The sequence below is a fragment of the Typopeltis vanoorti genome, chromosome 3 (assembly GCF_054136105.1).
Source record: "Typopeltis vanoorti isolate ZY-2024b chromosome 3, IOZ_Tvanoo_1.0, whole genome shotgun sequence".
Classification (NCBI taxonomy): domain Eukaryota; kingdom Metazoa; phylum Arthropoda; class Arachnida; order Uropygi; family Thelyphonidae; genus Typopeltis; species Typopeltis vanoorti.
This window is the reverse complement of record NC_143551.1, coordinates 35,216,058-35,243,983: the sequence shown is the minus strand read 5'-3', so window position 1 is coordinate 35,243,983 and position 27,926 is coordinate 35,216,058. Positions and strand designations below refer to the sequence as shown.

Sequence of the window (27,926 nt, the reverse complement as noted above, 5' to 3'; positions counted from 1 at the left end):
ATCAACAGAGTTAACAAAGGCCAGTGATTGGCAGAAGCCTGTTCATGGAGACAAGGTACTGGAAATTTTGCCATGGTAACCGCAGGTCTCTCAACTGGTCATGCCCCGTGTATAAGATGACCCCCAATTTTTTGTCTAAAAATTTTAGAAAAAAAGTATCATCTTATACACAGAAAAATAGTATATACATGGGTGATCTGAAAAGTTCTTGGCCTCTACCATAAATGGCAACACCATCGGGAAGATTTTTTTTTTCTAAGTTGGCACATCTGTCATAAGCATCCATGTGAAATTGCAAGTCATTCTATCGAGTAGTTTGTTTTATACAGCTGTCTCAAGTAAAAGTGTTGTCTGTATCCCTTGAAATGGATAAAATTGAGTATCGTGTGGTTATAAAATTATTTTTAAAAGAAGGTTATGCCAAAAGAAATTAATTCGAAGTTCATAAAAGTTTACAGGCACTCTTCTCTTTCATTTTCAACAATTAAGAAATGGGCTGCCGAGTTCAAATGTGGCCCCATACCAGCCTTGAAGATAATCCACATGAAGGACATCCAAAAAGTATAACAATGCTCAGAAATCATTGATCAAGTGCACGATATGGTATTGGATGACGGGTGAGTCAAAGTGCGCGAAATTGCTGAGACTGTAGACATTTCTAAAGAATGTGTAGGATATATTTTGCGTGCAGAATTGCAAATGAAAAAGCTTTGTGCAAGATGGGTGCCGTGCTTGCTCACAACAGATCAAAAACACACTCACATGAAAATCTCTGAACAGTGCTTGGAGTGTTTTTACAAGAATTAAACTGATTTTCTGCATCAATTTATTACTATGGGTGAGACTTGGATTCACCATTATACACCAGAATCCAACCAGCTGTTCGATGCCAAAGAAGACAAAGTCAGTTTCATCAGCAAGAAATGTCATGGCATCGGTGTTTTGGGATGCTAAAGGCATTTTGTTTATTAATTATCTTGAAAAGGGTAAAACAACAATCAGGGAATATTATTACAATTTAACCAGACTGGATGAAAAATTCATGAGAAAAGACCTCGTTTGCAGAATTAAAAAATCGCCTTTCATCAGGACAATGCACCTGCCCTCAAAGGTGTTTTGGCAATGGAAAAATTAAGGGATCTGCACTATGAATTGTTGGAACATCCACCCAATTCTCCAGATTTGGCTCCCTCTGACTTCTATCTCTTCCTGAAACTAAAAATCTTCCTCGCTGGTCAACATTTTTCTTTGAATCAAGAGGTGATTGCAGCTATCGAGGAGTATTTTGTAGTACTTACTGAGAACCAATACAGGGACAGGATAATGGCACTTGAGCATCGCTGGAATAAATGTATTAGTCTTAAGGGAGATTGTTGAAAAATAAAAATAATTTTAAAATTATAAATTCATTTTTTCATTGTTAGGCCGAGAACTTTTCAGACCACCCATGTACACACTCATATACATTCATACACTAAAAAAGGGATATATGTATACTGTATATTCCTTTTTTATTGCTTGAAATTCTTCATTTCACTGTATTGTAAACTAAATACATTTTTGGTTTATTGTTTCCTTTGTTTTCGTAAGCACTCTATTTATAGGAATTTCATCTAAAAAATTTATCTGGTTCTCTGTGATCAGTAATAAACAATAAATAGTCATAAGCATTCTAATGGAATAAATGGTACTTGTGAGATTTTATAACATAACTTATACAGTTTCTGCATATGTGACCATAGTGATTTTCTATGTTTTATGTAAAATAAAATTTTTCACAATAATGATGTATTAATCACATTTAAACAGAGAATATTCTTATTCTACATTTAATTTTGAAATTTTATATTTGATCATAAGCATAATTGATTGTATGATAATGACTAAATTTTTAATTTGATAATGTGTTCCATTATTTTCTATTTTCCATTAAAATGAATTTTCAATATACAATGAGCTATTATGAATATGTAATAGAAAAGCTTTTCATTTAAATAAGTTATTTCTGCTCTGAGAACACTCATTGTTTGAGCATCTATAACACTATTGCAAAAATTCCTTATACTCAAAAGATTTATTTTGCTTTATTCTGAATTCATCATTATTGTGTATTTGAAGCACTTACATTTCTTAAAATTTTTTAAAACACATTCTTTATTTGCATACACCAGACAAGCTCAATGTTTGATGAGAAAGATAGCTATGTTTCTCATCTAGAAGGAAGAATAGGTGTTTTAGAAAAAAGACTAAATGACAGTGCCTTAACAGGTGATGAAAGAGTTGAAGCTCTAGTAATTGAGGTAATACTTGTACAGTTTCCTTTTTGTTCTATTTAACACAATAATTGTTTAGTTTTATAGAAAGAAATATGTATACATAAATTAGATTTTAAAGATGAATTTTACTTAGAATATAAAGCATAGAAATGATAGTCTGCTTTCATTTGACTTTGCTTTCTCCATCCATTTATAAGAGAATGCAAAATGTGCAGCTGCATAATTTCATATGCCAGCTAGTATAGTTTTCTGCATTCAGTTCTCACATTCATTTTCAACAGAAGATCCTTCATCAAACACCCGAGTTGGCACTGATGTCTTTCTATTGAATATTGATTGAATTATGAATATTTCGGTTAGCAATATTCATTATTGAATAATGAATATTGCTAACCGAAATATTCATTAAATATTTCTTTCTTCCATGTACAAGCAACAGCATAAATAGTTATAGTTCCATTATTGTTGAAAATTGACTGGGAAATATTGTATGATAATGACTTGATTGTGAAGGACGTTGATCAAGCTTGGCTAGCTTTTCTGTAGGAACATTTGCTGCACAAACAACATTATTTCATAGGTTGTGTTAAAGATATTCAGAATCATCTTTATAATCAATCCTTATCCGTCCACTGCTGGACGATGATCTCCTTCATATTTTACCACATTTCTCTGTCTCTGGCCCAGAAGCTCCAGTCACTTCCCATTGAATGATGTAGTTCATCTCTCCATCTTGTTGAACCTTCTCATATTTGCCATTCTGTACAAATAAAGATATTAATAGGTGACGAAAAGATTCTGGTTACACTACTTGTATATGTTGAATTAGGGAATGCTAGATTATTATATCAGTTACCTATATAGCAATCCAAAATGTGCTGTAGTAAACATAATTTAAATATTATTTTTACACAGGTATCTCCATGGAGTCAGAAGATTCATCACAGGAGATCCATTATTCCCACACCACACCATATCTCTCCTGAAATTTATTTGCTGACAAAGCACTCACAACCCTCCAAGCAAAAAATCTTGTCCTGACACCCTTGCTAACCACACTATTAAACAATTTCACTCGGTGACCCCTCATTCTCTCCCTTCCTGCCATGTACTGAAAAAAAAGTTCAGTGTCAGTCTTCTAAATCCCCTTTAATAACCTATATACTTCTATTATCTCTCCTCTGCTTTGTCTATCAGCTAGTTTTTGAAGCCCAAACCTTCAATCTAGGGAGCATTCCATAGCCCTCTTGAAATCTTTGTCACTTGCCTCTGGATCCTCTCCACCACTTCATCTGCATGGAATCCAGATGCTCAAATCTGTGTGCAGTAGTCCAGATGTGGCCCTTATATAGGGGAACAATTCCTCTCTATTTCTGCTTGTTAGTGTGTTCTTTAACAAGTGCATAATCTGATGTGCTGTTTTGGCTACCTTTGCAATATTCCCTTTAAACTTCAACTCTCTGTCCACCATCACATTTGAGTCTCTGGCCTCATTGGTTTCTTGCAATTCAGTTCCATCAATATATTGCTGCCATTCCTCCATTTTCTTCTAACCATGTAGGGGCTAAAGCAGCTACTGACCTGCTCCGAACACACCAAACTAACTTCTATCAGCTTCCTTCATTCCATCCACTTCTATTCTTTGGGACAATCTCCCCCATATGATTTTTCCCACTCAGTACAACCTCTCACTCTTTATGAAACATATCAATAATCTATTTTTCTCTTTAATTACTTACCCATACATGGCACTGTAGTGTTATAGGTCTTGTTGACCTTTCATGTGTAGGGTCATCATAAAAAAAATATAATAATAAATAAAATAAAAATAAATTAGTAGTGCACAGCTTATAATCTCTTCTTCCCAAGGTACATCGCCAGTCATTGGCCTATTCAAATATTATGGGATATGATGAATATGAATAGCAAGCCGTTATGCAGCATGCATTAAAATCTAGATGAAATTTTAATTTACTAGTTAGCAAAGCTGGTATTGTGGGAACCACTTGAATAAATTATTATTAAAATAAGAGAGAAATTAGCCCAAACACTCAATTCTACCACTGCAATTCCTACATATAATGCTTATTCTAAATGCTAATGATGGCTTTCACATCAAGCAGAAGAAACATGTGCTGTACAAGAGTGTTAAAATCATTTAATTTGTGGATCTGAGAGTTGCTTGTGAATAAAGCAGTTGATCAAGATTAGAGACCATGTGTGGTTGGTGTGTTTGGAGAAAAATTAAGGGAGTGAACAGATGCCATCAATAACAGAACCATATCATATTAAAAAAAATAGATATTAGGATGAAGCTAATCTAAGTTGGTGCAGTCACTTAAACAGAATAGGAAAGGAAAAGTTAACAAAATGGTTGGTTGATGATGGGAAAAGACCCAGAGGAGGATCAAGATCTAGGTGGAATGGTGTAGTTATAAGTGCATTAGAAGACCAAGATATAAGATCTGACAATATTGGAATGCTGAAAAATAACTCTGATTTGGAGAAAAATTTTTGAAAAAGAAGTTATAATCATGTAAACTGATGCGGTACTATCATATTATCAGTACATATCAGAAATTTGATGCTGATGGGTTAAGTGATTTTCTTCCTTCTGCCTCTTTGCTAATAAAGAATAAAGTAGTGCAAAAAAAAAAAAATATTTTGCATAGATTTTCATACAAAATAGATCATTTTGAAATAAAAATCTGTGTAAAATGATAGTTTACATTACTGATTTCCATCAGATCTTGTCTACAATAAATGCATTGTAGACATGATACTAGATTTTACTGAAATCTGGTATTTAGAATCAATACAAAAATTTCTAGGCCTATATAAGTTTTCCTTTGTTTAGGTCATTTGCAGGAGCAAAACATTCAAATTTTATATTATAAGAACTTCACTCTAGTTAAATGGAATACAATAAAATTTGGAATTTGGATGCACACAAGATGTCTGTGTGGTTCCATGTTGGTTTCATTTGTGCATTCTTATTGACAAAATTTGGTCAAATTATTCAAATTAATATTAATTAACCCATATCACTTGCATGGAATTTAACAATGTTATTTATATGGAAAGACTTGGGTCCACATTTAAACTAGGTATGAAGAGCTCTTATAAGGGCATTTAAACTGAAGGTAAATTCACCAATTTCATATGAAAGTGGCAAAAGTTCCTCTTTTTTTTTTTTAAATATATTTAAAAAACAAGCCTTATAAACTCAAAGAACTATACAAGTTCCTCTAGAGTAGGCAAATCCATGCCTGTGGTGGGATTTTTTTCTTTCAGAAACTTGAATTTTTCATCTTCAAGATAGAAAAATTAGACAGAGAATACACATAATTGATGAGCATAGCAGATTTTTTATAAAGACTTAACTGTTTCATCATAATATTAAAATCATTTTGTATACCATTACTTCACTTGGACAGTTACTGAAAGAAGAAATTAATATTAACATTTTTCAAGTCATTTCAATTTTGATGTTTGTAGTGATATAGGGGAAGATTAATATGGCTGGAGTGTGTAAATCAATAAAAATGGATTTAATTTAATAAAACTTGTTATAACCATTGAAGAAGAGTCTAAAATACTTCATTTCAGTGGTCATAAATTAATAGCAATAGGGGATATTATGAATCCTTCCTTATTTCATAGCCAAATGTATAGAAACTTGGAAAGTTTCAAGAATAGACCAGAGCATATGAGAATACACCCCTGGACATTGGAGTTGTAATAATTAGTTATGCACTAACTGATAGTTCACTTAGGAAAATACAACTCTCTGATGTAGGCTGTGATATTGGAGAACAATGGTTTCTCCAATATCACACTTAAGAGAACAATGGGGTATTGTTCCTTAAGGTTTCTGTCTTGTCTCTGTTGAGAACAGCAGTTTAACACGTTGACTGCCGTAAAGTTAAAAAATTTTGTGATCCCCAGGCCAACTTCTTTTTGTTTTACAATTTGCTGAAAGTAACATAAAATAATCATATTTTATGATTTTTTATCTATTTCATGCAGCTAAATAGATTTGTTAAGTGCAAATCACGTGTGTACCGCGCTGCCTGAGAAGAATTTTTTTTACTGACTGGGCCGAGCAGTGCACACGTGATTCGCACTTCACTTCAAGGTCAAACTTGCATATCTATGACACTTACGAACAGTTATATGCGTTCAGTGTTTTGTCCAGTGGAATAAATTTGTTATAGTGATAAATATTGTTATAAATTGCCCTAATATGGGAGACTACAAAAAAGAGCAACATCATTTAGAAGCCTTGATAAATGAAGTTCTGTCTGATGACGAACCATACGAATATTCATCAGAAAGTTACAACGGAAGTAATCTTAGTTCTGTGTCTTCAGATTCTGATTCCTCTCATTGCTAGAAAGAGAATAAAAGTATCTACAACTGTTAATACTGAAGTTTTTGCTGCTAGTACATCTCAGTTTACTGCTGCTCATTCTGTAGAACAAACAATTGATGATGTTATAAGAAATCTGCATTTGACTAATGATTCTTCCTCAGATGAAATACTTGGAAATGTGAATTCAACCGACCTACAATGGAATGAAATTACAGGTGATAATCTAAAACATTTTCAGTTTGTGGATAATAATTTTGGAATAAAACAAAATGTTATTGAAGAAATGCACGATAAACAGCCTGTAGACTTCTTTTTTAGTTTGTTGATGAAGGACTGCTGGACCTAATGATGCAAGAAACTAGCAGATACACTCTTCAAAACCTCAGTAAGACAATTTTACCAAAAGCAAGGATAAGAAAGTGGAAAAACACAAATCCCAATGAAATGAAGATATTTTTGGGTCTGCAAATTTGGTTCAGTTTAGTGTGGATGCCAAAATTAGAGTGTTATTGGTCGAATAACATCCTCTATTCTACAGAAATCAAACAAGTTATGTCAAGGAATCGGTTTGATCTTCTTCTCAGTAACTGGCACTTCACAGTCAACTAGGGTGGAAATACTTCTGAAAGACTTTATAAAATTACACCTCTCATAAATCATATAAGAGAAAATTTCCAGAAAATAATGATGCCTTTGAGTAATATTTGCATTGATGAAACTTTAGTTCCTTTCTGAGGTCGTCTTGCCTTTCGTCAGTACATCAACAATAAACGACACAAATTTGGCATAAAACTATTCAAATTGTGTATTGAAGATGGATATACATATGATTTCAAGATATACTATGACGCAGAAAAGACCAATACCACTAATAGTGTTCCAACTTCAATTGTTATGGGACTTTGTGAGAATCTACTTGACCATGGATGCACAATATTTGTAGATAATTATTATACCAGTATTGAATTAGCGCACAAACTTTTGAATAGACAAACACACCACACCTTGTAGGCACTTTGGGAAAAAATCAAAAGGGAATTCTACAGAAGAAATTGAAAAAGGGTGAAATAATTGGTAAAGAAAGCGACACAGGGATGGTGGTAATAAAATGGTGCGATAAACGTGAAGTGCTTATGTTATCAACAGAACACACAAACAAAATGAAATCCCTTACAGGAAGAAATGGTAATGGAGTGCAAAAGCCGGAAGCTATTATGGACTATAACAAAAGCAAAAGTTTTATTGATCTATCCGATCAGTTAAAAGCGTATGCTTCTTGTCTTCGAAGAAGTGTGAAATGGTACCGAAGACTCGCAGTTGAAATTCTTTTTAGGTTCTGCTGTGGCGAACGCTTTTATAGTATATAAGCAAGTTACTGATTAAAACATTAGCATCACAGAGTTTAGAGAAAAAATCGCAAAAGAGTTATTAGGAATTACACCAAAGGAAAATAATGTCACTTCGACTTCAGACAAGGAAAAACATATTTTAGAAGAGGTTGGTACCAGTAATAGGAGAAGATGTACATCTTGCTACAAAAAGTTAACCGAAGAACATAATAGAAAATATGCAACATCTAAGGCAACACAAACACAGTGGAAATGTGTTCAGTGTGAAAAATTTTACTGTGTTCACTGTTTTACTATTGTGCATATGTTTAGTAATAATTTCACCTAATTATTTTTTTCATATCTATTTGTCTATTCTAGCAAGACGAAGATCATGGTTCTCAAAGAAAAAACAAACAGAGAAGCTCTTGAGAGACAAGTGTATCTTAATGGAGAAAGAATTGAGGAAGTCAGTAAGTTTGAGTACATGGAATCCATTATTAATGTGAAGAATTACTGTTCAGAAGATGTCAGAAAAAGGTTAGGAATGGCTAAAACATTCCTAACCATTCAGAGACCTGTCTAAAATCTGGAAGGATGGGTCTATCTCCATGGGAACAAAGTTGAGGATTTTAGATGCAGTTGTTTTTCCATCAGCGACTTATGGATGCAAGACTTGGAACCTAAAGAAGTTAGATAAGAAACTAATATCTGCTTTTGAGGTGTGATGTTACAGAAGGCTGTTGAGGATATCATATACTGAAGGGCGTACAAATGAATGGGTGTTAGAAAAGATTAGTAGAACTTTAAGGCTCCTTAAGGATATTGACAGAAGAAAGTTAAAATATTTTGGACACATAGAAAGGATGGAAGGAGGACTTCTCAGAACAGTAATAGAAGGTAAAGTTCCTGGAAAAAGAGACAGGGGTAGACCATCAACGAGATGGATGGATGGCGTGTGTGGAGTGACTGATCTTCAGAGAGTTGAGGCTGCCAGAAAAGCAAACAACAGGACTACATGGCGAGGCCTGGTGTGGAACATCACCGAGCATCGGAGTGACCATACGGCATCTGTAGATGCCCAGTGAACATAGAGAAATCTGTGCTTCTCACTTTTTCTTGCTGCAGCCTGTACTTAAATACCAAACACATAAGGATGTGCTGGCAGTTTTCAACTTAGCTAACCAAATTCTAAACAGCAGAGGAGAAATAATTACCAGACATACAGAAATGTTTTGAGAAATTTGGAAAAAAGAGCAAAGCTAACGATAATTGTAAGTATCTGCTGGATTTCTGTTCAGGACATGGATTATTACTAACACCATATTCGAATATGAAGATGTGCACATGTTTACATAGAGAGAAGACACAAGAATTAAGAAAAGTCTGATTGACTATGTAATTATTGATATCAATATCTTTACACTGGTTCAAGACGAGTATACAGAGGATTTCAAATAGGAAGCGATCATTTGTTTTCAGCAGGATAAAATTCAGTATATTCAAAAGAAAGTGTATAAGAAAGTTTTAAAAACAATTAAAGGTCAGCAGCTTTCTGGAGTGAATTGTAGACTCAAATACACAAATATGATTAAAAAAAAAAAAGAATAACAGTTTGAAAACAAGAACCAAACTTTTGAGATGCATTGGCAGGCATTCAAGAACACACACTGATTGATTCAGCCAGAGAAAAATATGGGGAGGTTGTTCAGCAAGGATAAAAAAATTAGAACTCCATGGTGAACTCAGGAAGTGAAAGAGGCAGTCAAGGAAAAGAAGAAAGTATATTGAAATTCCTGGCAAATAAATCAGCATGTGGTCTGAAAGAATACAGAGAAAACTGTAGGAAAGCAATGAAATGTGTTCAACTAGTTAAACAAAATCATGGGAAGACATTTGTAAGAACATAAATTAAATTAAATCTTTGAGTTTCTTATTCGGTTTTAAAACAATGTGGGATTTAATATCCCCTTAATTTAAACAAAAATTAAATATCAGGAAGGTGACAAAATATACTGGAGATTATTGAAGAAGCATAGAAATGGAGGAAAAGGTATTGTAAAAGAAATCAGATGATAAAAGTTGATGTGAAAACTGAAAATAAAGATATTCTACATATCAGGAGTAATTACTCTGAAAGATTACTAAACAAAAAAAGTAGTGATAACATGGCGATAGAAAACACTCGGGTAGAATGCCATGAGGAGTACATATCAATACCTGGGATAGAAAAAGCCATCAAAAACAATGTGGAACGACAACCAGAGTAGTTATTTGATATTTGACCAGAAATGCTCAATATGCAGGTATAAAAGTTTTACCATGATTACAATGCATAATTCAGAAAGCTGATTTAGAGGATCAAATTCCAGATGATTTTGAGTAGAGCGCTTTCATAGTACCCATCTATAAAAAGAGAAATAAAACAGTGTGAAAATTATAGAGGAATATTCCTACTGAGTATTCCTGGTAAGATTTATGCACTTGGGAAATGACTAAGAAAAATTGTGCAAGGGAAAACTTGGAAAAGAACAAGCTGGGTTCTGGCCATTCATTATTTATGTGGATCACATTGTGAAGGAAAGTGGCATTAAACCTGATGTGAAAATTGGAGATGCTAATCTCGTCCCTTTATTTTGTGCAAATGATATTATACTGGATTTATTTAAAAATGAATCCAATACAAGTCTACAGGATTTCCTAACTTAATTGAATTACTGCCATAATAAATTTGGTATGAAAATCCTCAATAAAAAGACTAGGAAAATAGGCAAAAACTTTGGAAATATCAACTGCATCCTAAATGAACTTATTGAACAAATAAAACATTTTGTCTATTAGGCATAATTTTTAGTGAAGATGGCAAATTAAATATGGAAATAGCCAACAGAATTAGCAAATATGATATGTTAGGAAGTCAATAGAATAATTTTACTTCGAATAAGGAAAAATGACTCAGAATAACTAAACTTGTTGTATGTACAAGATAGTCTTAACTTGTGGACCTAAGAACTGGGTTAGAAATAAAACACTTGATTAAAGGCTGGAGCCCACTTGTATAAGAGTTTTGAAAAAGATTAAGGGAGTTAACAGATAGTCAGTGGCATTTTGTATTGAAAATTAGGATATTAGGAAGGAACTTCATTGTTAACATTCATTCAGGAATGTATGAGAAGAACTAATCTAGGTGGTATGGTCGCTTAAACAGAATAGGAGAGAAAAGGTTAACAAAAACAGATATCTGATGCCAAGATGGCAGGAAGGAGACTCAGAAGACCAAGAACTAGGCAGATTGATACAGTAAAAAGTGCTTTAGAAGACTGACATATATGATCTGCCAGTATTAAAGTTCTTACAGATAAGAGATTTGAAAATATTGTGCAGAAAACCAGAATTATTAGGCATGCTGAAGCATGAACAAGTATATGATAATTTTCTTTTGTTTTAAAAAAGGAATCTTAACTTCAACAACAATTAAGTAAATTGCATCTTCACTTCCATATACAAAAGCAGTTTAAAATCATTAAGATACATCAACAGAAATATATAGTATTCAGCACTTGAACCAACAGTAATTCATCTTAAAATCTAAAATAATAATAATTAAATAAATCACATCTTATCTGGATCCCAAAATATGCCAGCTGAAAAGAGCATTATATTTCATAATTGCATCTAGAGTTCTGAAAGAAACAATTTTTTTTTATCCCTCTATTTGAAAGAGTTCCTTATCCTGAAAACTATTTTTTTCTTATGAGTCTTGAAAATAATTGTAGATTTTCTGTTAATAGTAAGAGATAAGAAATGGTCAGACATGGACAATAATCTCAAGTTTGAACACTGTCTAGCACTCCTCCTTTAATACCTTCTAGAAAAATTACATAAAACATTCCTCCTTCTTTCTCTTTCTAGATTCACAACTTTTTTCTTCTTCCTTTACCAAGAATTTCCAAGGATAGTGATCAGACATTTAAAATTCTACTTAGTGTATCTATATTCTAGTTTAAATCGTTGCTGTTCAGATCTAACATTTAATATCTGAAAAACATTTCTCTTTAATCTTTTTTATAACTGTTATTTCAGTTGCCTTTGTAACATAACAGCTAAAATCTTTTCAGATATCTTTGTCTTTATGAAAGACTAGTACTAATGGAACTCTCCTCTAACTCTTTCCAAAAATTATTCTATATTTGTACCCATATCTCTCTTGAACTGTTTATTAGTTACCATATTCTTTTCACTCGTTCATGCTCCAGCATGTGCATAATAGTTCTGGTTTCCATTCGGTCATGAAGTGAAACAAGCCACTGCCATTATGTTGTATCCTTTTGGTACTTTATTTGAAAGTGATAAGAACTCGCACTTTAAATGAACTAAGAATTTTTTAATTTATGTAATTTAAACCATCTCAAACATTAAATTATAATCTTTACTTTGGACACACTACTTAAAAACTAAGTGAATTCGCTTTGTTAAAAAATAACACAACTCATAAATGTAATATGTAAACAGTGCATGCGCGCGCGCGCACACACACACACACACACACAATCTACCAATAATTGTCCAGACAACCCTGTTATTGAAGTTATGGAATATTCCAGGTTTGTTAATGTAAAAACCAGTGTACAGATAGTAGGAAGCAGTATTTCATCTAGCAGTTGAATACAGGTGGTATGTCAACACGACGTGAACTCGGTGACTTCAAGAGAGGTGTCATAGTGGGCTATCACATTTGTGGCATGTCCATACGTGCCATTGCTGCTCAACTGGAGCATCCCAAATCAACGGTTGGTGATGTGATCAACAGATGGAGATGTTCTGGCATCACTAGTGGAGGAAAACACCCAGGGTAGCTGCTGAGGGTGTTAAAATGCATGGCACACAAAAACAACTATCAAAATTGTTGTTTTACAATCGGCTATTATCAGCACAGACCATCTGTGTCGAGTTCCAGAGCACAAGTCACACCATGATGAGCACTAATACTGTACAAAAAGAACTCCATTTACTGGATTTCCACAGAAGAGTACCAGCATGCAAAACAAACAAGGCAGCTTGTCTGGCCTGGAGCAGGTTGTGTGAACTGAATAATTGACCAGTGGAAAACGCTCTCTGGAGTGATGAATCAAGGTTCACCTGTTTCCAGTCTGATGGCAGGATGTAGGTGTGATGGAAGCCTGGTGAACACTTGTTACTACAATGTGTTGTAACCACAGTAAAGTTTGGTGGCGGAGGAGTAATAGCATAGGATGCATTCAGCTGGTTTGGAGTGGGACCACTGGTCATTGTCCATGGTTTCATGACGACAGCTCAGTACCTTGATATTCTGAATAATTAGGTGCTGCCTACACTGTGGAGTTTTTATGAAATGGACCCATGTTACTATCAGTGAATACTTGTGGGTTAAATTGAAGGGTGATTAAGGTCCAGAGCAGCACATCCTTGATCTATTGCTGAACTCAGTGCTCCTTTGATGGAGGAATGGAGACAAATTCCACCTGATTTCTGCAACACATTGGTGGAAAGCCTCCCTCAAAGGGTGCAGGAGGTGATCAAAGCAAAAGGTGGACATACCCGCTATTAGAGTTTATCTGCTGATATCAATTATAAATTGCTAAGCTAAGTGTCCAGACAATTATTGGTAGATAATGTGTGTGTGTGTAAACAAGCAATTAAGTGTGCAGTTCTTACAATATGAATGCATAATAACCCAAACTGGTAATTTGAAACAGAATTAATTAAATAAATCATTGTATAAATGCAGATGTTCTACAGTTGTCAATTGGAAGGTTGTAGTGGTTTAAACATTTCGTGTAGTACTATCATAATATCCTGTACATCTGTGAGGGTATATATCAATAATTGGAAGATGATGATGACGATGATTTTTTCGTTTTTTATAATTTGACTGCTTTTATTGAACAAACAATTTGAGATTATTATAATTCTTTTTGTTTACATTACCTTGATGGACCTCTGTTTTACTCAGGATTTCTCCATGAGTGCAAGTCACAAAGATGCCTCCAATGATCTCAATCGTGAGCCTCTCTCTTCCATTATACCCATAGAGTTCACTAATGGATATTCCCATCTTGTAGGTGGTCTTCCTGATTTTCTCTTTATTCTTGGTTGCCAGTTGAGTATTATTCTATATGTCCATCTATTATCCCTGAGTCTGGCTATGTGACCTGCCCATCTCATCTTGCTTTCATATACTACAGTTACCACATCTTTTATGCCTGATCTCTTTCTTAGTTCCGTGTTTCTAACATGTTCCATTTTGCTTATGTTACAAATCCTACATTCTATTGCAGGCTGAGTTATTCTGAGAGTCTCTTTTTTTGATCCATATGTGAGTGATGGAAGAATGCCATTATTAAATAGTTTTGTCTTTGCAGAGATGTCAAGGCTTGGATCAGTAAGTGTTTCTTTTAGTCTGTTGAATGATAGCCATGCAGCTTTCCTTCTTTTTTGCTAGTTCTTCAGATAAATCATTATTCATTTTTATTCTTTGTCCTAAGTAATTATAGGAGTTTACTTATTCTATAGGAATGTTATTAATACATAGGTGACTGTCACTTATGTAGATGTTTTTAATCCATTTTGTTTTTTCTAGATTCATTTCTAAGCCTATCTTGCTGCTGTTTGTGTAAGATAATTTTTCACTCATTTCTTCTAGGTCTTTTGGGTTGTGGGATATCAGTACTAGATCATTGGCAAGCATAAGGATTTTTAGATTTTCACCATCTATGCTTATTCCTCCGTTTAGGTCTATTTTTTTCAGAATGTATGCTAAAGTGCTGGTAAATAGATTTGGGGAGATCACATCACCTTGGCAGACCCCTCTCTTTATATCTATATTTATAGATTGATCAAATAGGATTATTTGTCTGGTCTGATTTTTGTTAATTTCTTTTATCATGTTGATGTAAGTAGGGTCCACATTTATTTCCAGTAAGGCACTGACGACTGCATTGTGTTCTATGGTATCAAATGCTTTTTTAAAATCAATAAAGAGGAAACATAGAGGGATTCAGTATTCTCTGCATTTTTCTGTTTAGTTGTGAAATTACCTGGATATGATTTATTGTGGAGAAGTCTCTTCTGAATCCTGCCTGTTCTCTACTGGAGTTGTCTTCGAGAGTGCTTTGGATTCTTTTCAGTATTACTCTATTCATGATTTTATATATGTGAGAGAGTAGACAGATTGGACAATATTTTTTTTTGTCTTCCTTGTTCCCTTTTTTGAATAGAATTATTTTTTTTGAGGTCTTCCATTCCTCTGGCATTTTCTTTCTTTGAAGTACCACGTGAATCTAGCAGCCAAAGCTTTGAATTAGTTGGTCCACCTTGTTGGATTTCTTTAGCCTTACATGATCAAGTCCTTAGGCTTTACCTTTACTCATTTTCTTAAGGGCATGTTCTATTTCTTTTGGAAGTATATCTGGTATATTACTTGGTTTTGAAATGATAGGTTCTGAGACTTGGCACTTAGTTTCATAGAGATCATTATAAAACTTCTGCTTTCTAATAGTATGTTTTTCTCCATTTTGATCCTGTAAAGCAGATGGAATTGACTGCTTAAAAATTAAGGCTTTCTCTATTTTTTTCAGGCTGGTTTTATCCTGCACTGCTTCTCTTAGTTTTTGTATCCTGAAAGCTTTGTAGTCTTCTGGAGTTCTTTTCCTTAGTAACTTACAGATAATTTTGTATTCTAGAAAATTTCCTTCAGATTTCTTCAGTTCTTGTTTTCAATAGTTCTATAGTTTGAGGTGACAGTCATTCTCTTTTCTTTTGTTTCACAGAAATATCTGATTTTTTTCTTGCACTCATTGAATTTATTAATAAATTCAATATAGTCATCATCATTTATGTAACAGTTCTTAATAGTTCATTCAGTCTCTTCTATGTACGTCCTTCTATGTAGTCTTTGTTTGGGTTGTCTTTTGTGGTTTGATGTTGCCCTGATATGTTGTTCTTTTTTGTGGTCTATTCGTATAATGGCTCTGAGGAGTCTGTGGTCAGAATCTATGTTGAAGTATGTTTCTCCTATTGTACCAACATTTTCTATCCATCTTTTACAGTCTGTTAAAATGTAGTCAATTTCGTTTTTTATGTCTCCATTCGGTGATTGCTAAGTCCATCTTCTTCCTGGGCGTTTGTTGAAAAAAAAGTGTTCATGATAAAGAGTTGTTCAGGTGCAGCAAATTCAGCTAATCTCTCTCCTCTTCTATTTCTTTCTTCCAGGCTATTTGGACCTATAAACTTTTTGTTTTCTTTTCCACATCCTATTTTGGCATTAAAGTCACCACCAATGAATGTGGACTTGTTGACTTGTAATTTAATGCCTAAGATTCATGTAAAAATTTTCTATTTCTTGATTATCAGCTACAGATGCTAGGGCATAGCAGGATATTAATTTTATTTATATTGTTCTCTATTCCAATTAGGAGTACACCTATTCTTTCAGATATGATGTTACAAGAAAGAATCGACTTGGTGAGCTTAGATTTAACAATGAAGCCTACTTCACCTTGTTAGCCATTGTTTGAGGAGTATCTGTGAGCCATCGTACCATCTTGCTGTCAGTTCTTTCAGTCTTTTGGTTTCATTCACTAGCAGGATATCTAATTTGATATTGGTTAGTTCTTGGATTAATAAATCTATTCTGTAGTCGCTTGCTAAAGTTCAAGTATTGAGGATACCGATTGCCATTTTCATAGACTTAAGAGGTGGCCTGTTTTCATCTGCGAGATTCTTAGCATCCCTGGCCTCACTCAGTGCCTTACCACCACTATAGAAAGGTGAGTGTGGGCCGCTCAGGACTGGGGGCTGTTTCCAAGCAGTAGTGGCATCTTTGCTGTAGTTGCATATACAGTTCTCCTGAATTTATTTGGAATTGCCATTAAAATTTTTCAAGTAATTTCATTTGGACTTTTAAGGCCAAAATTATGAAAAACAAAGTTATTATAATAAAGAGCCGAGAGGGTATTTTTTTCGGCAACATTAATTAAGTTAAGGGGATAATAAATCCCTCATTATTTCAAAGGCCGTATAAGAAGATCGAAATCTAAGAGTTTTATGCTGAAGAACTTCCAGCGAGTCCAGGCATAAGTCAACACCTGGTAGTACAACACTAGGGAAAGTTGGAGCAAGTTTCGATCACTGTCCTTAATATTTTCTCATAATGTAAAACGCAGCTTCTAGGAGATGTATTACTGTTTTACATTATGAAGGAAGGTCACTACCCAGACTGGTTTCGACCTTTATTGAGGTCTCATCATTGAGTATGTAGGCCTGGATAATACCAAGGTTTAAGTGAACCGAACTTACATACTTTACTATACGAATTGCCAGAAAGGCATACCTATATATTATTACTACAATAAAGAGCCAAGAGGCTGTTTTTTTCGACGACGTAAATCGAGTTAAGGGGATAATCAATCCCTCATTATTACTTAGATTTCGAAGATCGAAATCTAAGAGGTTCATGCTGATACCGATCTTAGAGTTTCTTATTCGGCTTTGAAATAATGAGGGATTTATTATCCCTTTAACTTAATTTACGCCGCTGAAAAAAATAGCCTCTTAGCTCTTTATTGTAGTAATAATATATAGGTACGCCTTTCTGGCAATTCGTATAGTAAAGTATGTAAGTTCGGTTCACTTAAACCTTGGTATTATCCAGGTCTACCTACTCACTGATGAGACCTCAATAAAGGTCGAAACCGGTCTTGGTAGTGACCTTCCCTCATAATGTAAAACAGTAATACATCTCCTAGGAGCTGCGTTTTACATTATGAGAAAATATTAAGGACAGTGATCGAAACTTGCTCCGAGTTGCCCTAGTGTTGTACTATCAGGTGTTGACTTACGCTTGGACTTGCCAGAAGTTCTTCGGCTTTGAAATAATGAGGGATTGATTATCCCCTTAACTTAAAGTTATTCTTATAATACCATTAAAAAATAAAAGTGGTTCCAGATTCAGCTGTTTTGATAATGAATGGTGTCACTATACAAGAATTATGAAATACATATTTTTATGATTGCCTTATTTGATTCATTTTTACTTCTGGCTTGCTGAATATGTGGTATCACTTAAGGAAAAAATCATTAATCATTTTTTAAATTGCACATAGCATCGTAGAATATGCAGTTTTTATTATGACAAGCAACTGCTTCTTGTATGACTTCAACTGAAAAGCTTCGAAAATAGTATGAAGATCAGATGGCCTTTATCTCCTTGCAATGGACAAAACCAATGTTCATCATGATCTTTTCACTCAAAGTAATGTGTATATATGGCAATACATGCATATATAGCACAGACAAAATTATGCTAAGTGTACTATGCATATTTTAAATTCTTCTTAAATGGATTTAGCATGTTAATATCATTGTTGTAATTGAAAACACTAATAACAAAAAATAAGCAATTTTTATATATATGGCGATCAGCTTTTACTCGGTTGTTATACATTTGAAAAAAATAGATTTAATGACTCCAAGACCAAGATAACATATAAAGATTTTAATGATAAATACTATTAGTTTCGGCATATAGCAGCCTTCTTCAGGTATTTATAAAGGAAAGGAATACTAATAAACATTGAATTATTTAAACAAACTGTAAATTACAGGTACAAATTGCCTCACATAATCGATACATAAAAATGTTGTATTTTTCAAGTTGTTCCAACTGGCGTGCCATTGTTTGTTGCAATTGTGCGTGCAAGTTCACGTGAACGCCAATATTGAATAACTGCAGCATGGCTATCTGGGATGTTATAACTTAAATTATTATTTAAGTGGACCGGGTTCAGTAGGATTTCCCTTGATTCTATGATTTTCCTTTCAAACTCATCTTCACAGCGAAAAATATTTTCTGATCTATTCCAGCATGCAGAGTGGCTTTGTTGGTCATCATTAGGATTATTTGAAAAAAGAACATGACCGGATAACGCAGTTGCATGAGATCTTTTGTATGAGATGTCTCTCTTATGCTCTTCTATGCGTTGTTCAATAGATTTGTTAGTTTGACCAAAGTATGGGATATTGCAATCACACCACAATTTATATACTCCAGGATACTTAAGGTTGTGATGAGTAGGTTTTGGATGGCTGATTAGAGAGCGGATTTTTGGAAGTGTGGTGAAGAAGGTCCTGATATTATATTTTTAAGGACTTTAGCTGTTTTCTTAGAGACTGTGCTAATGTATGGAATGGAGATGCTACCTTTAAAATTAATAGTCTCTGTTGTGCACTGCTTAGGAGGGTTCAGAAGAAATTTCTTAATTGTTTTTTCAGAGTATCCATTTTGTTTAAAAATAAGAGTGAGGTGATTCATTTCTTTTTGTAGTTCATCTTGTTCATTTAAGAGAGAACGTGCTCTGTGTCCTAAGGTAGATATAATTCCAAGTTTTTGTGGTGGAAAATGATGAGAAAGATTATGCAGATATCTATTGGTATGCGTAGGTTTTCTGTACATAGAGATTTTTAATCTTTCAGAGCATCGTGTAAGCATAACATCCAAAAAAGGTAAAGAGTTATTATTTTCTATATCAGCAGTAAATTTTATATTAGGATGTTGGATGTTTAGATGACGAAGAAAATCTGTGAGAGCTGTATGCCCGTGATTCCAAATAATGAATATATCATCAACATATCTTTTCCAAACTTTTGGTTTAAATAAGAAGGAAGATATGGCTTTCTTTTCAAAGTCTTCAAGGAAGATGTTAACTAGCACCGGGGACAAAGGGTTGCCCATTTCCAGGCCTTGTTTTTGTTGGTAAATGGAGTCCTTATATCTGAAGTAACCAGAATGAATGCAATGCTTTAATAAAGTGAACATTTTTTTGGATAATTTGTCCTGTAGTAATGTAAGTACCTCGTCCGTAGGAACGTTAGTAAATAAAGATATACCTCTGTATGCTGGAATAGATCAGAAAATATTTTTCGCTGTGAAGATGAGTTTGAAAGGAAAATCGTAGAATCAAGGGAAATCCTACTGAACCCGGTCCACTTAAATAATAATTTAAGTTATAACATCCCAGATAGCCATGCTGCAGTTATTCGATATTGGCATTCACGTGAACTTGCACGCACAATTGCAACAAACAATGGCACGCCAGTTGGAACAACTTGAAAAATACAACGTTTTTATGCATCGATTATGTGAGGCAATTTGTACCTGTAATTTACAGTTTGTTTAAATAATTCAATGTTTAGAAATACACTTTTATTAATACAGACCAGTATTTTACAAATTAAAACCTACCAGTTTCGCCAGCAAACTGTCTGGCTTTTTCAAAGTATTACGGAGATATAAAAGTAAATGCAAATTAAAAGGAACATAAAAAACGTTGTAAACCAAACTACCTTTAATTCAATGTTTATTAGTATTCCTTTCCTTTATAAATACCTGAAGAAGGCTGCTATATGCCGAAACTAGTAGTATTTATCATTAAAATCTTTATATGTTATCTCGGTCTTTGAGTCATTAAATCTATTTTTTTCAAATATATATATATATATATATATATATGTAGGCTGTTCAATAAGTTATAAGACTATATTTATACAGAAAATAGATTACCTTTAATCATCATCATTTACATGGTCTTTTTCGAAGTAACTACCGTGAGACGCGATGCATTTATCCCAACGTTGCGTCCACTTCTTAAACACATGTGAAAGTCGATACAAAATAAATAACGGAAAAAACTCACATAGAAAGATTATTTAATAGTATAATTTTTGCCTATGTCACAGGCATCTTCAGTACATTAAGCTCAAAATTAAACATTAACTGACAATTCCAAAAAATTTAATTTTGAGCTTAATGTACTGAAGATGCCTGTGACACACAGGTGAAAATTATACTATTAAATAATCTTTCTACGTGAGTTTTTTTCCATTATTTATTTTGTATCGATATGTCTACTCACGGTATACCTCTTTTAAAACTTAACATGTGAAAGTCCTTTTTTGAGAGTCCTTTCAAAACCGCCTCAATTTATATATATATATATATATATATATATATATATATATATACATACATACATACATAGGCTGTTCAATAAGTTATAAGACTATATTTATAGAAAACAGATTACCTTTAATCATTATCATTTACATGGTCTTTTTCGAAGTAACTACCGTGAGACGCAATGCATTTGTTCCAACGTTGCGTCCACTTCTTAAACACATGTGAAAGTCCTTTTTTTGAGAGTTCTTTCAAAACTGCCTCCGCAGCTTTTACACATGCTTTGTTGCTTTCGAAATGGCGGCCTCTTAGTGGTTTCTTGAGCTGAGGAAACAGCCAGAAATCGCATGGTGCGAGATCAGGACTGTATGGAGGGTGTGGTAAGATATCTATGTTGTTCTTCTGCAAAACGTCCACTACACAACCAGCAATATGTGGCCTTGCATTATCATGGTGCAATAAGAAGCCATTCTTCAGCAATGGACGCTTCCTTTTGACGTGCTGTACCATTGTTCGTGAAACATCCGCATAGTATGAGCCGTTTACAATATTCCCGGGTTTTACAGCGTGTTGGTAAACAATGCCTTCGTAGTCAAAAAACGTTATGGTCCTAACTTTACCAGCCGATTTTACAGTTTTTGCTTTCTTGGGGGTAGGCGAAGACAGATGCTTCCATTCACTGCTTTGTTGTTTCATTGTAGGGTCATAGTGATACAACCAAGCTTCATCTGCTGTAATGATGCGTTTTAAGAAGTTGTCACCTTCTTGTTCCAGTCTTTCTTTCCATTCTGTGTACACATCCATTCGATGCTGCATTTGCTCCGGTGTCAAGAGTTTGGGAATCCATCAGGTGCAAACACGTTTCAGTCCCAAATGTTCAGCCATGATTGAGTGAACACTTCCCACAGAAATATTCAGGACAACATGCAGCTGGCATACTGTAATTCTGCGATCCTCCTTGATGATAATCGCTGCTGTGTTGATCATTGTCTCTGTGATGGACGTTGAAGGTCTTCCCTCACGTTCAAGATCTTCCACATTTTGCCTTCCTTCCTTAAAAGTTTTATGCCAGCGAAAAATACTTGCCCTCGACATTGCTTCATCATGGAAAGCTTCACGTATCATGTTAAAAGTGTCCGATGCCGATTTTTGCAAACACACACAAAATTTAATCGTATAATGCTGTTCCAAGGATGCTTCCATTTCGACGACTGGTCGCGGCTCGTAGGTGCGCCGAAACAAGCTTGCGTTTAGTCACATGACACTGGCACGTCAGCCCGTATACACCATCTATCAACCTCTTTTGTTAATACAGACGGCAACATTTCTTTATTCCACAGAAATTAATATTGTGATGAGTGGTTTGGCGATAGTAAAATTAGTCTTATTACTTATTGAACAGCCCTCGTATATATTCTTTCAATGTCTTCAGGCATTCTAATGCCTGAAGACATTGAGTCAAACATCCAACTAAAATTTTATTATTTTGTAGTGTGTGTGTGTGTAATATATATATATATATATATATATATATATATATTTTTTTTTTTAGAGACAGAATCTAGAGAAGAAGTTGGAAGAATCTAGACAGCATCTCAGTGAAATTAAAACTACTTGGAGTGAAAAAATAAATAGCTTAGAAATACAGGTATAGTAGTTTTATATTTATATTTTGTGTGTGCATGTTCAGAATACACTACTGTATTTATGCAAGATGGAGATCTACTTATTGGATTCCTCAAAATTACCCCAAAATAACCAGAATTATTATTATTTTTTTTAATTATTAAAGTTTATAATACCATATTCTAGTCTCCTTCAAAGTACTCTCCTTGTGAGTTAATGCACTTGTCCCAATGTTTCCCCCATTGCTGGAACTGTTCAATTGGAATACTCTTTATGTCCTCCAGCAACTTTTCTTTCACTTTGTCCAACAGATTGCTGCCCTTTCACATGGAGAGAGATCAGGCAAGTAAGATGGGGGGGGGACAACTGCCATGTTGTTTTTCATTTGCAAATCTTCTGTTAAAATTTGCTGGCACAAATTCCATGACAAATTTGTCTCTTCAGAAACTTTCTCTTTGGTCTTTCAACGATTTTCATTGATTTCTTGGCAAACCCTTACAATGTTTTCATCATTTCTGCTTGTCGAAGGTTGGCCAAATCATAGTTGGTCTTCAACTGACATGTCCCTATTTTTAAAAAAGGAAAAAAACCACTCATAGACCTGCAGTTTACCTAAAGCAATGTCTTTAAAGGGTTGCTGAAGTGTTGCAATAATTTCAGCTGCAGTTTTACCTAAAAGAAAAAATTTCATGCACACTCTCTGTTCCTTGTGGTCAGCCATCACAAAATCGCCAAACTTACTTGTAAGCACTAACAAAAAAAGCAGCCAGAACAATGAACCAGTTCACAGAGGATGACTCCACTTGCGGAAAAACTGCACACTCACAATACCTAACAGCAGCATCCGTAACTAGAAAATTTGCACCTGGCAAGTTCAGATTCCAGTTATTTTTGGGTACCTACCCCCTCGTACAGTCAACTCATTATAATAGCAAACACCACCATGACAAACTTGCTCAGCATAACAAACTACTATAAAGTCCCAACCATAGCCTCATAGGTATAATGCTATGCTAAAAGAAATTAACTATGGCAAACTATTCACTATAACTAACAGTTCCTGTGGTCAACATTGGTTTCCTATGACGAGTCAACTGTACCTGTGTTATAAATGGAAATGATATCACTCTTAACTGAATTTGAAACTTTTTTTTTAACGTGATTAGTGAATATCTTAAGTTATTTAATACATTAATCATTAGTTATTGTGAACTCTGGTTACAGTAAAATTCCATTGACAGGCAATTTAAGGTTGATTCTGTTTATTTGATAACTAAATATAGTTCTGGATGTGTATTTTCAGTTTATTTCAAAATACGATGTTTTTGTACTTTAGATACAGAAGTGCACATCTATCCATTTATTTTTGATTAATTCAAACTACAGGAATATCATTCTGGGATTCTCAGCTGAATCATTTCCATTTCTTTAAAAAAGACTTCAGAAGTTTCTCAACTTCTAATTTTTGCTAGTAAGAGACTCAAGTTATACAAACATGTAAAAAGCATAGCCAATTAGGCTGAACAAGGAACATTTCTTTAGCAAACAGGCTGATATTCCATCTGTCCTTATTGACAAATTCTTATCCAGGTTATCAAAACAGCTCTTCAATCTCATTTTCATGAACTTTCTTCATCCAATATAGCAGTAGCACTGTGCACCATGCTGCATGCACCCGGTCAATATATCTTAGCAAAGTGAGCACTCGTTAACTGAACAATCTCAATATCTTCCAACACTCGAGTACCATGTGCATTCAATAAAGTTATTCTTTGCTTGTGGCATAATAATAAAATTCTTTTGGATTGCCTTTAGCTTGCATGGCCAATTTCTTTTCATACTCCATTTTAGCTTTCCTCACAATACTCGATACTTTTCTGGCTTGAGCTTTATATATTTCATAACTTCTCTCACTCTTATTCTCATGATATTCTTTCCACGTCATCTTTTTGTGCATCTCTTGCTTAATAAGTTTCAGTAAGGAAATACCATGACTAGACATACATACATACATACATCTTCAAGGCCCACTCTTCCTAATTGGGTTGTGGGGGCAAAAGCTGCAAGAGGAACTTCCAATGGTCACGATCCTCTGCCACCAAGCTCAGGTGTTCTGGTGGGATTCCCAAACATGTCCACCCAAGGTTTTGGATATAGTCTATCCAGCGAGTCCTTGGCCTCCCACCCTCTGGCTTGGCAAAGAGGGCCTGCTGAGGGAGCCTCTCTTGTGGCATTCTGACTAGGTGCCCATACCAGCGTAACTGTGATCTCTCAACACGGAGAAGCAGCGGTTGAGTATTGAGGGTTTCCCGAATTGCAGAGCTTCTGACTCTGTAGAGTTTTGTCAGCCCCGCAATCCCTCGAAGGAACCTCATTTCAGCCGCTTGGATTCTTGTCCACATTCTTTCGGTCATTACCCAACTCTCATGACCATAGGTGAGGATGGGGACATAGACTGTATTGAAGACAGCCAGCTTTGCCTTCTGGCTTAACTCCCGCTTCAATACTACCGAACGGCCAAGCTCCCACAATATTGAGCTTGCTAAGCCAATTCGAGTATCTAGCTCTACATCCCATTTTCCATCATTCGTGAATATGAACCCAAGGTATTTAAACTTCTCCACCTGCCTCATTGGGACTCCACTTACATTTAGAGTGCACTGGGATGGTTGTCTTGAGGCCACAAACGTTTCAGTTTTGGCCACACTGATCTTCATTCCGGCGTCTGCACAAACAGCTACAAACCTATCCAGGGTTCGCTGGAGGTCATCTGTGGAAGAGCTAAGCAGAACTAGGTCATTTGCGAAAAGCAGACGTCCAATGCTACATTTTCCAATTCTGACACACTCACTGCCTCAGCTGTGCCTATCGATCCAGTCCATAAATATTATGAAAAGGAGGAGTGACAGAACACACCCTTGGCGGAGGCCAACAGAGACTGTGAAAGGTTCAGACTTTGTGCTGTTTACCCTGACACAAAACTCAGGGCATTCATACAGGGACTTGATGGCAGCTAATAGTTGACCATCCACTCCATACTCCTGTACTACTTGCCAAAGCTTATCCCGAGGAACCCGGTCATGTGCCTTCTCCAAGTCCACAAAACATGTGTTGACATTCTTGGCATATTCCGAAGATTTCTCAAAGACTTGCCTTAAAGTGAAGATTTGGTCAGTTATGCTTCTACCAGGACGAAAGCCACATTGTTCTTCCTGGAACTTTGACTCAACTATGCTCCTGCAACGTCTTTCCAAGCACTTAGCATACACTTTCCCAGGCAGGCTGAGCAGAGAGATGCCACGATAGTTACTGCAATCCTTCTGGTCTCCCTTCTTAAAGACTGGTATTATTATGCCTGTCTGCAATTGCTTTGGTGCTTGCCCAGATATCCAAGCAGCCGGACACACTCGAGTCAGCCAGAGAACACTGTCTCGATTTAAGGCTTTTAGCATTTCGGGCTGAATTTCATCATCGCCAGCAGCCTTACCCGATTTTAGCGATTTTATTGCTAAATGGACTTCTTCTGCTGTGAGACTAGTCATTGCCCTGATCTGCACCTCTTGGATGTCCACAACTGCTGGGCCACCCAGGTTAAGAAGGCTTTCAAAGTATTCCCTCCATCTGTGAAGGATATCCTTCTCGGTTGTCAAAAGTGCACCATCAGAGGCCTTAATTGCCCTTGCTGTGCACGATTTCCTCCCTCGAAGGCGGCGGATGGTCTGCCAGAATACTTTGTTTGCATTTGCATAGGATGAATCTAATCTTTCTCCAAAGGATTCCCAAGCCTTCTGCTTTACTGTCTTTACTGCCTTAGCAGCAGCTTTTCGTACCTCAGCATACCGCAAACGCATCTCAGGTGACCTGACTCTAAGCCATGTTAGGTAGGACTCCTTTTTTGCCCGGACAGTTTTTTGGCCTTCTTGGTTCCACCAAGGTGTGGCAGTGACAGCTGTTCTGAACAGCTTCCATTCCTCCTCAACATCTGCAGTATGCTTGGGAATCTCTTTGAACCTGGAGGAAATGTCATCTGCAAAATTCTTCCTCACAGCCTCATTTTCCAATGTCTCCCATTTCACACGGTATAGCTGCTTAGGCCTACCAGCATTGATGGTAGCATCTGGTTTCTCAAGCCGTATTGAGTAGACATATTACTTAAAATTAAAATAACAGAAATAACTCGTAAAGTATTATTTATTAGAAAAATTTTTGCCTCAGTATCACAGGTACATGTAAAAAGGCTAATTAAAAAATAACTGACAATTCCAAAGGGCACCACTTAAGTAGCTCATGTAACTCAAAAAAAGGTCATTTAGTTTCCTAACTTATTTAAAAAGTAAAAAATAAATAAAATAAAAAAATGCATATATATGTATATATGTATATATATATATATATATATATATATATATATATATATATATATATATATATATATATATATATGTTAAAGATGCCTAGAAATTTTATATACTTGGTTTTAATTCTTTTCCCAAGTAAGCAAAACAAAGTTTTGTGCGTGAAATATATTCATGTCTGAGCTACTTATATATAGAATATATATAAGATAACAAGCAATTTTATAAGCTAGGTTTTAATATTTTTATGTATATATATATCTGTTTAAGTTGGGAAAGGGAAGTAAAGTTCCACATGTTTCTTTATAAAGCCGTTCCGTGAGGAACTGACTTTTGTGAAGGACTATTGTCTTGTTCCATTGAACTCTGTATGGCATGTTCTGCAAGTCCAGACTGTTTGGGTTCATGGTATTGAATATATGACTTGTGTTCTTCTATCCAAATAAAAGTAGATCTTCCTGTTTGTCTGAAATAAGATAACCCACAATAGCAAGGAATTTGGTAGACACCTGGATGACTTAGATGTGAGAACTTGTCCTTTGGAGAAGTAAAAAAGGTAGCAATTTTTCTGATGGGTCAAAAGGCAACAAAAATATTTAGTGGTTTTAAAACTTTCATGCGTTCACTAATTCCTTGCACAATAAGGGATAGGAAAACGCGTTATTTCTTCTGTGTTTGAAGAGGAAGATGTATCAAAACTACTTAAAACTCTTTTGATGAAAGAATTCATATAACCATTAGATAGAAAAGAGGAAATAATATATTGCAATTCTTTCTGTAATAGTTCCTCTGAAGAACAACAGGAGTGGGCCAATGAACCAGTGTTTTAATAGTTCCTGCCTTTTGACTGGGATGGTGATGAGATTCAGCATGGATATAATGGCCTGTATGTTTCTCAGTCTATAGGACGGAGACTCATGTGGGATAGCAAAAATGTCACCTGCATATCTGAACCAATGAGTAGGTTTAGGTGAA

General features: G+C 35.0%; 1 protein-coding gene across 3 annotated transcripts in view; it reads left to right on the top strand.

Moving 5' to 3' along the window:
* The window catches only part of Golgin97 (Golgin 97), a 288,071-nt gene that overhangs the window by 104,825 nt on the left and 155,320 nt on the right, over window positions 1-27,926 (top strand). For all 3 annotated transcript variants that reach the window (XM_090415540.1, XM_090415539.1, XM_090415538.1), the window contains 2 exons: window positions 2,172-2,300; window positions 22,523-22,618. In XM_090415540.1, coding sequence (XP_090271666.1) covers window positions 2,172-2,300; window positions 22,523-22,618 — 225 coding nt within the window. The remainder of the gene's footprint in view (window positions 1-2,171; window positions 2,301-22,522; window positions 22,619-27,926) is intronic.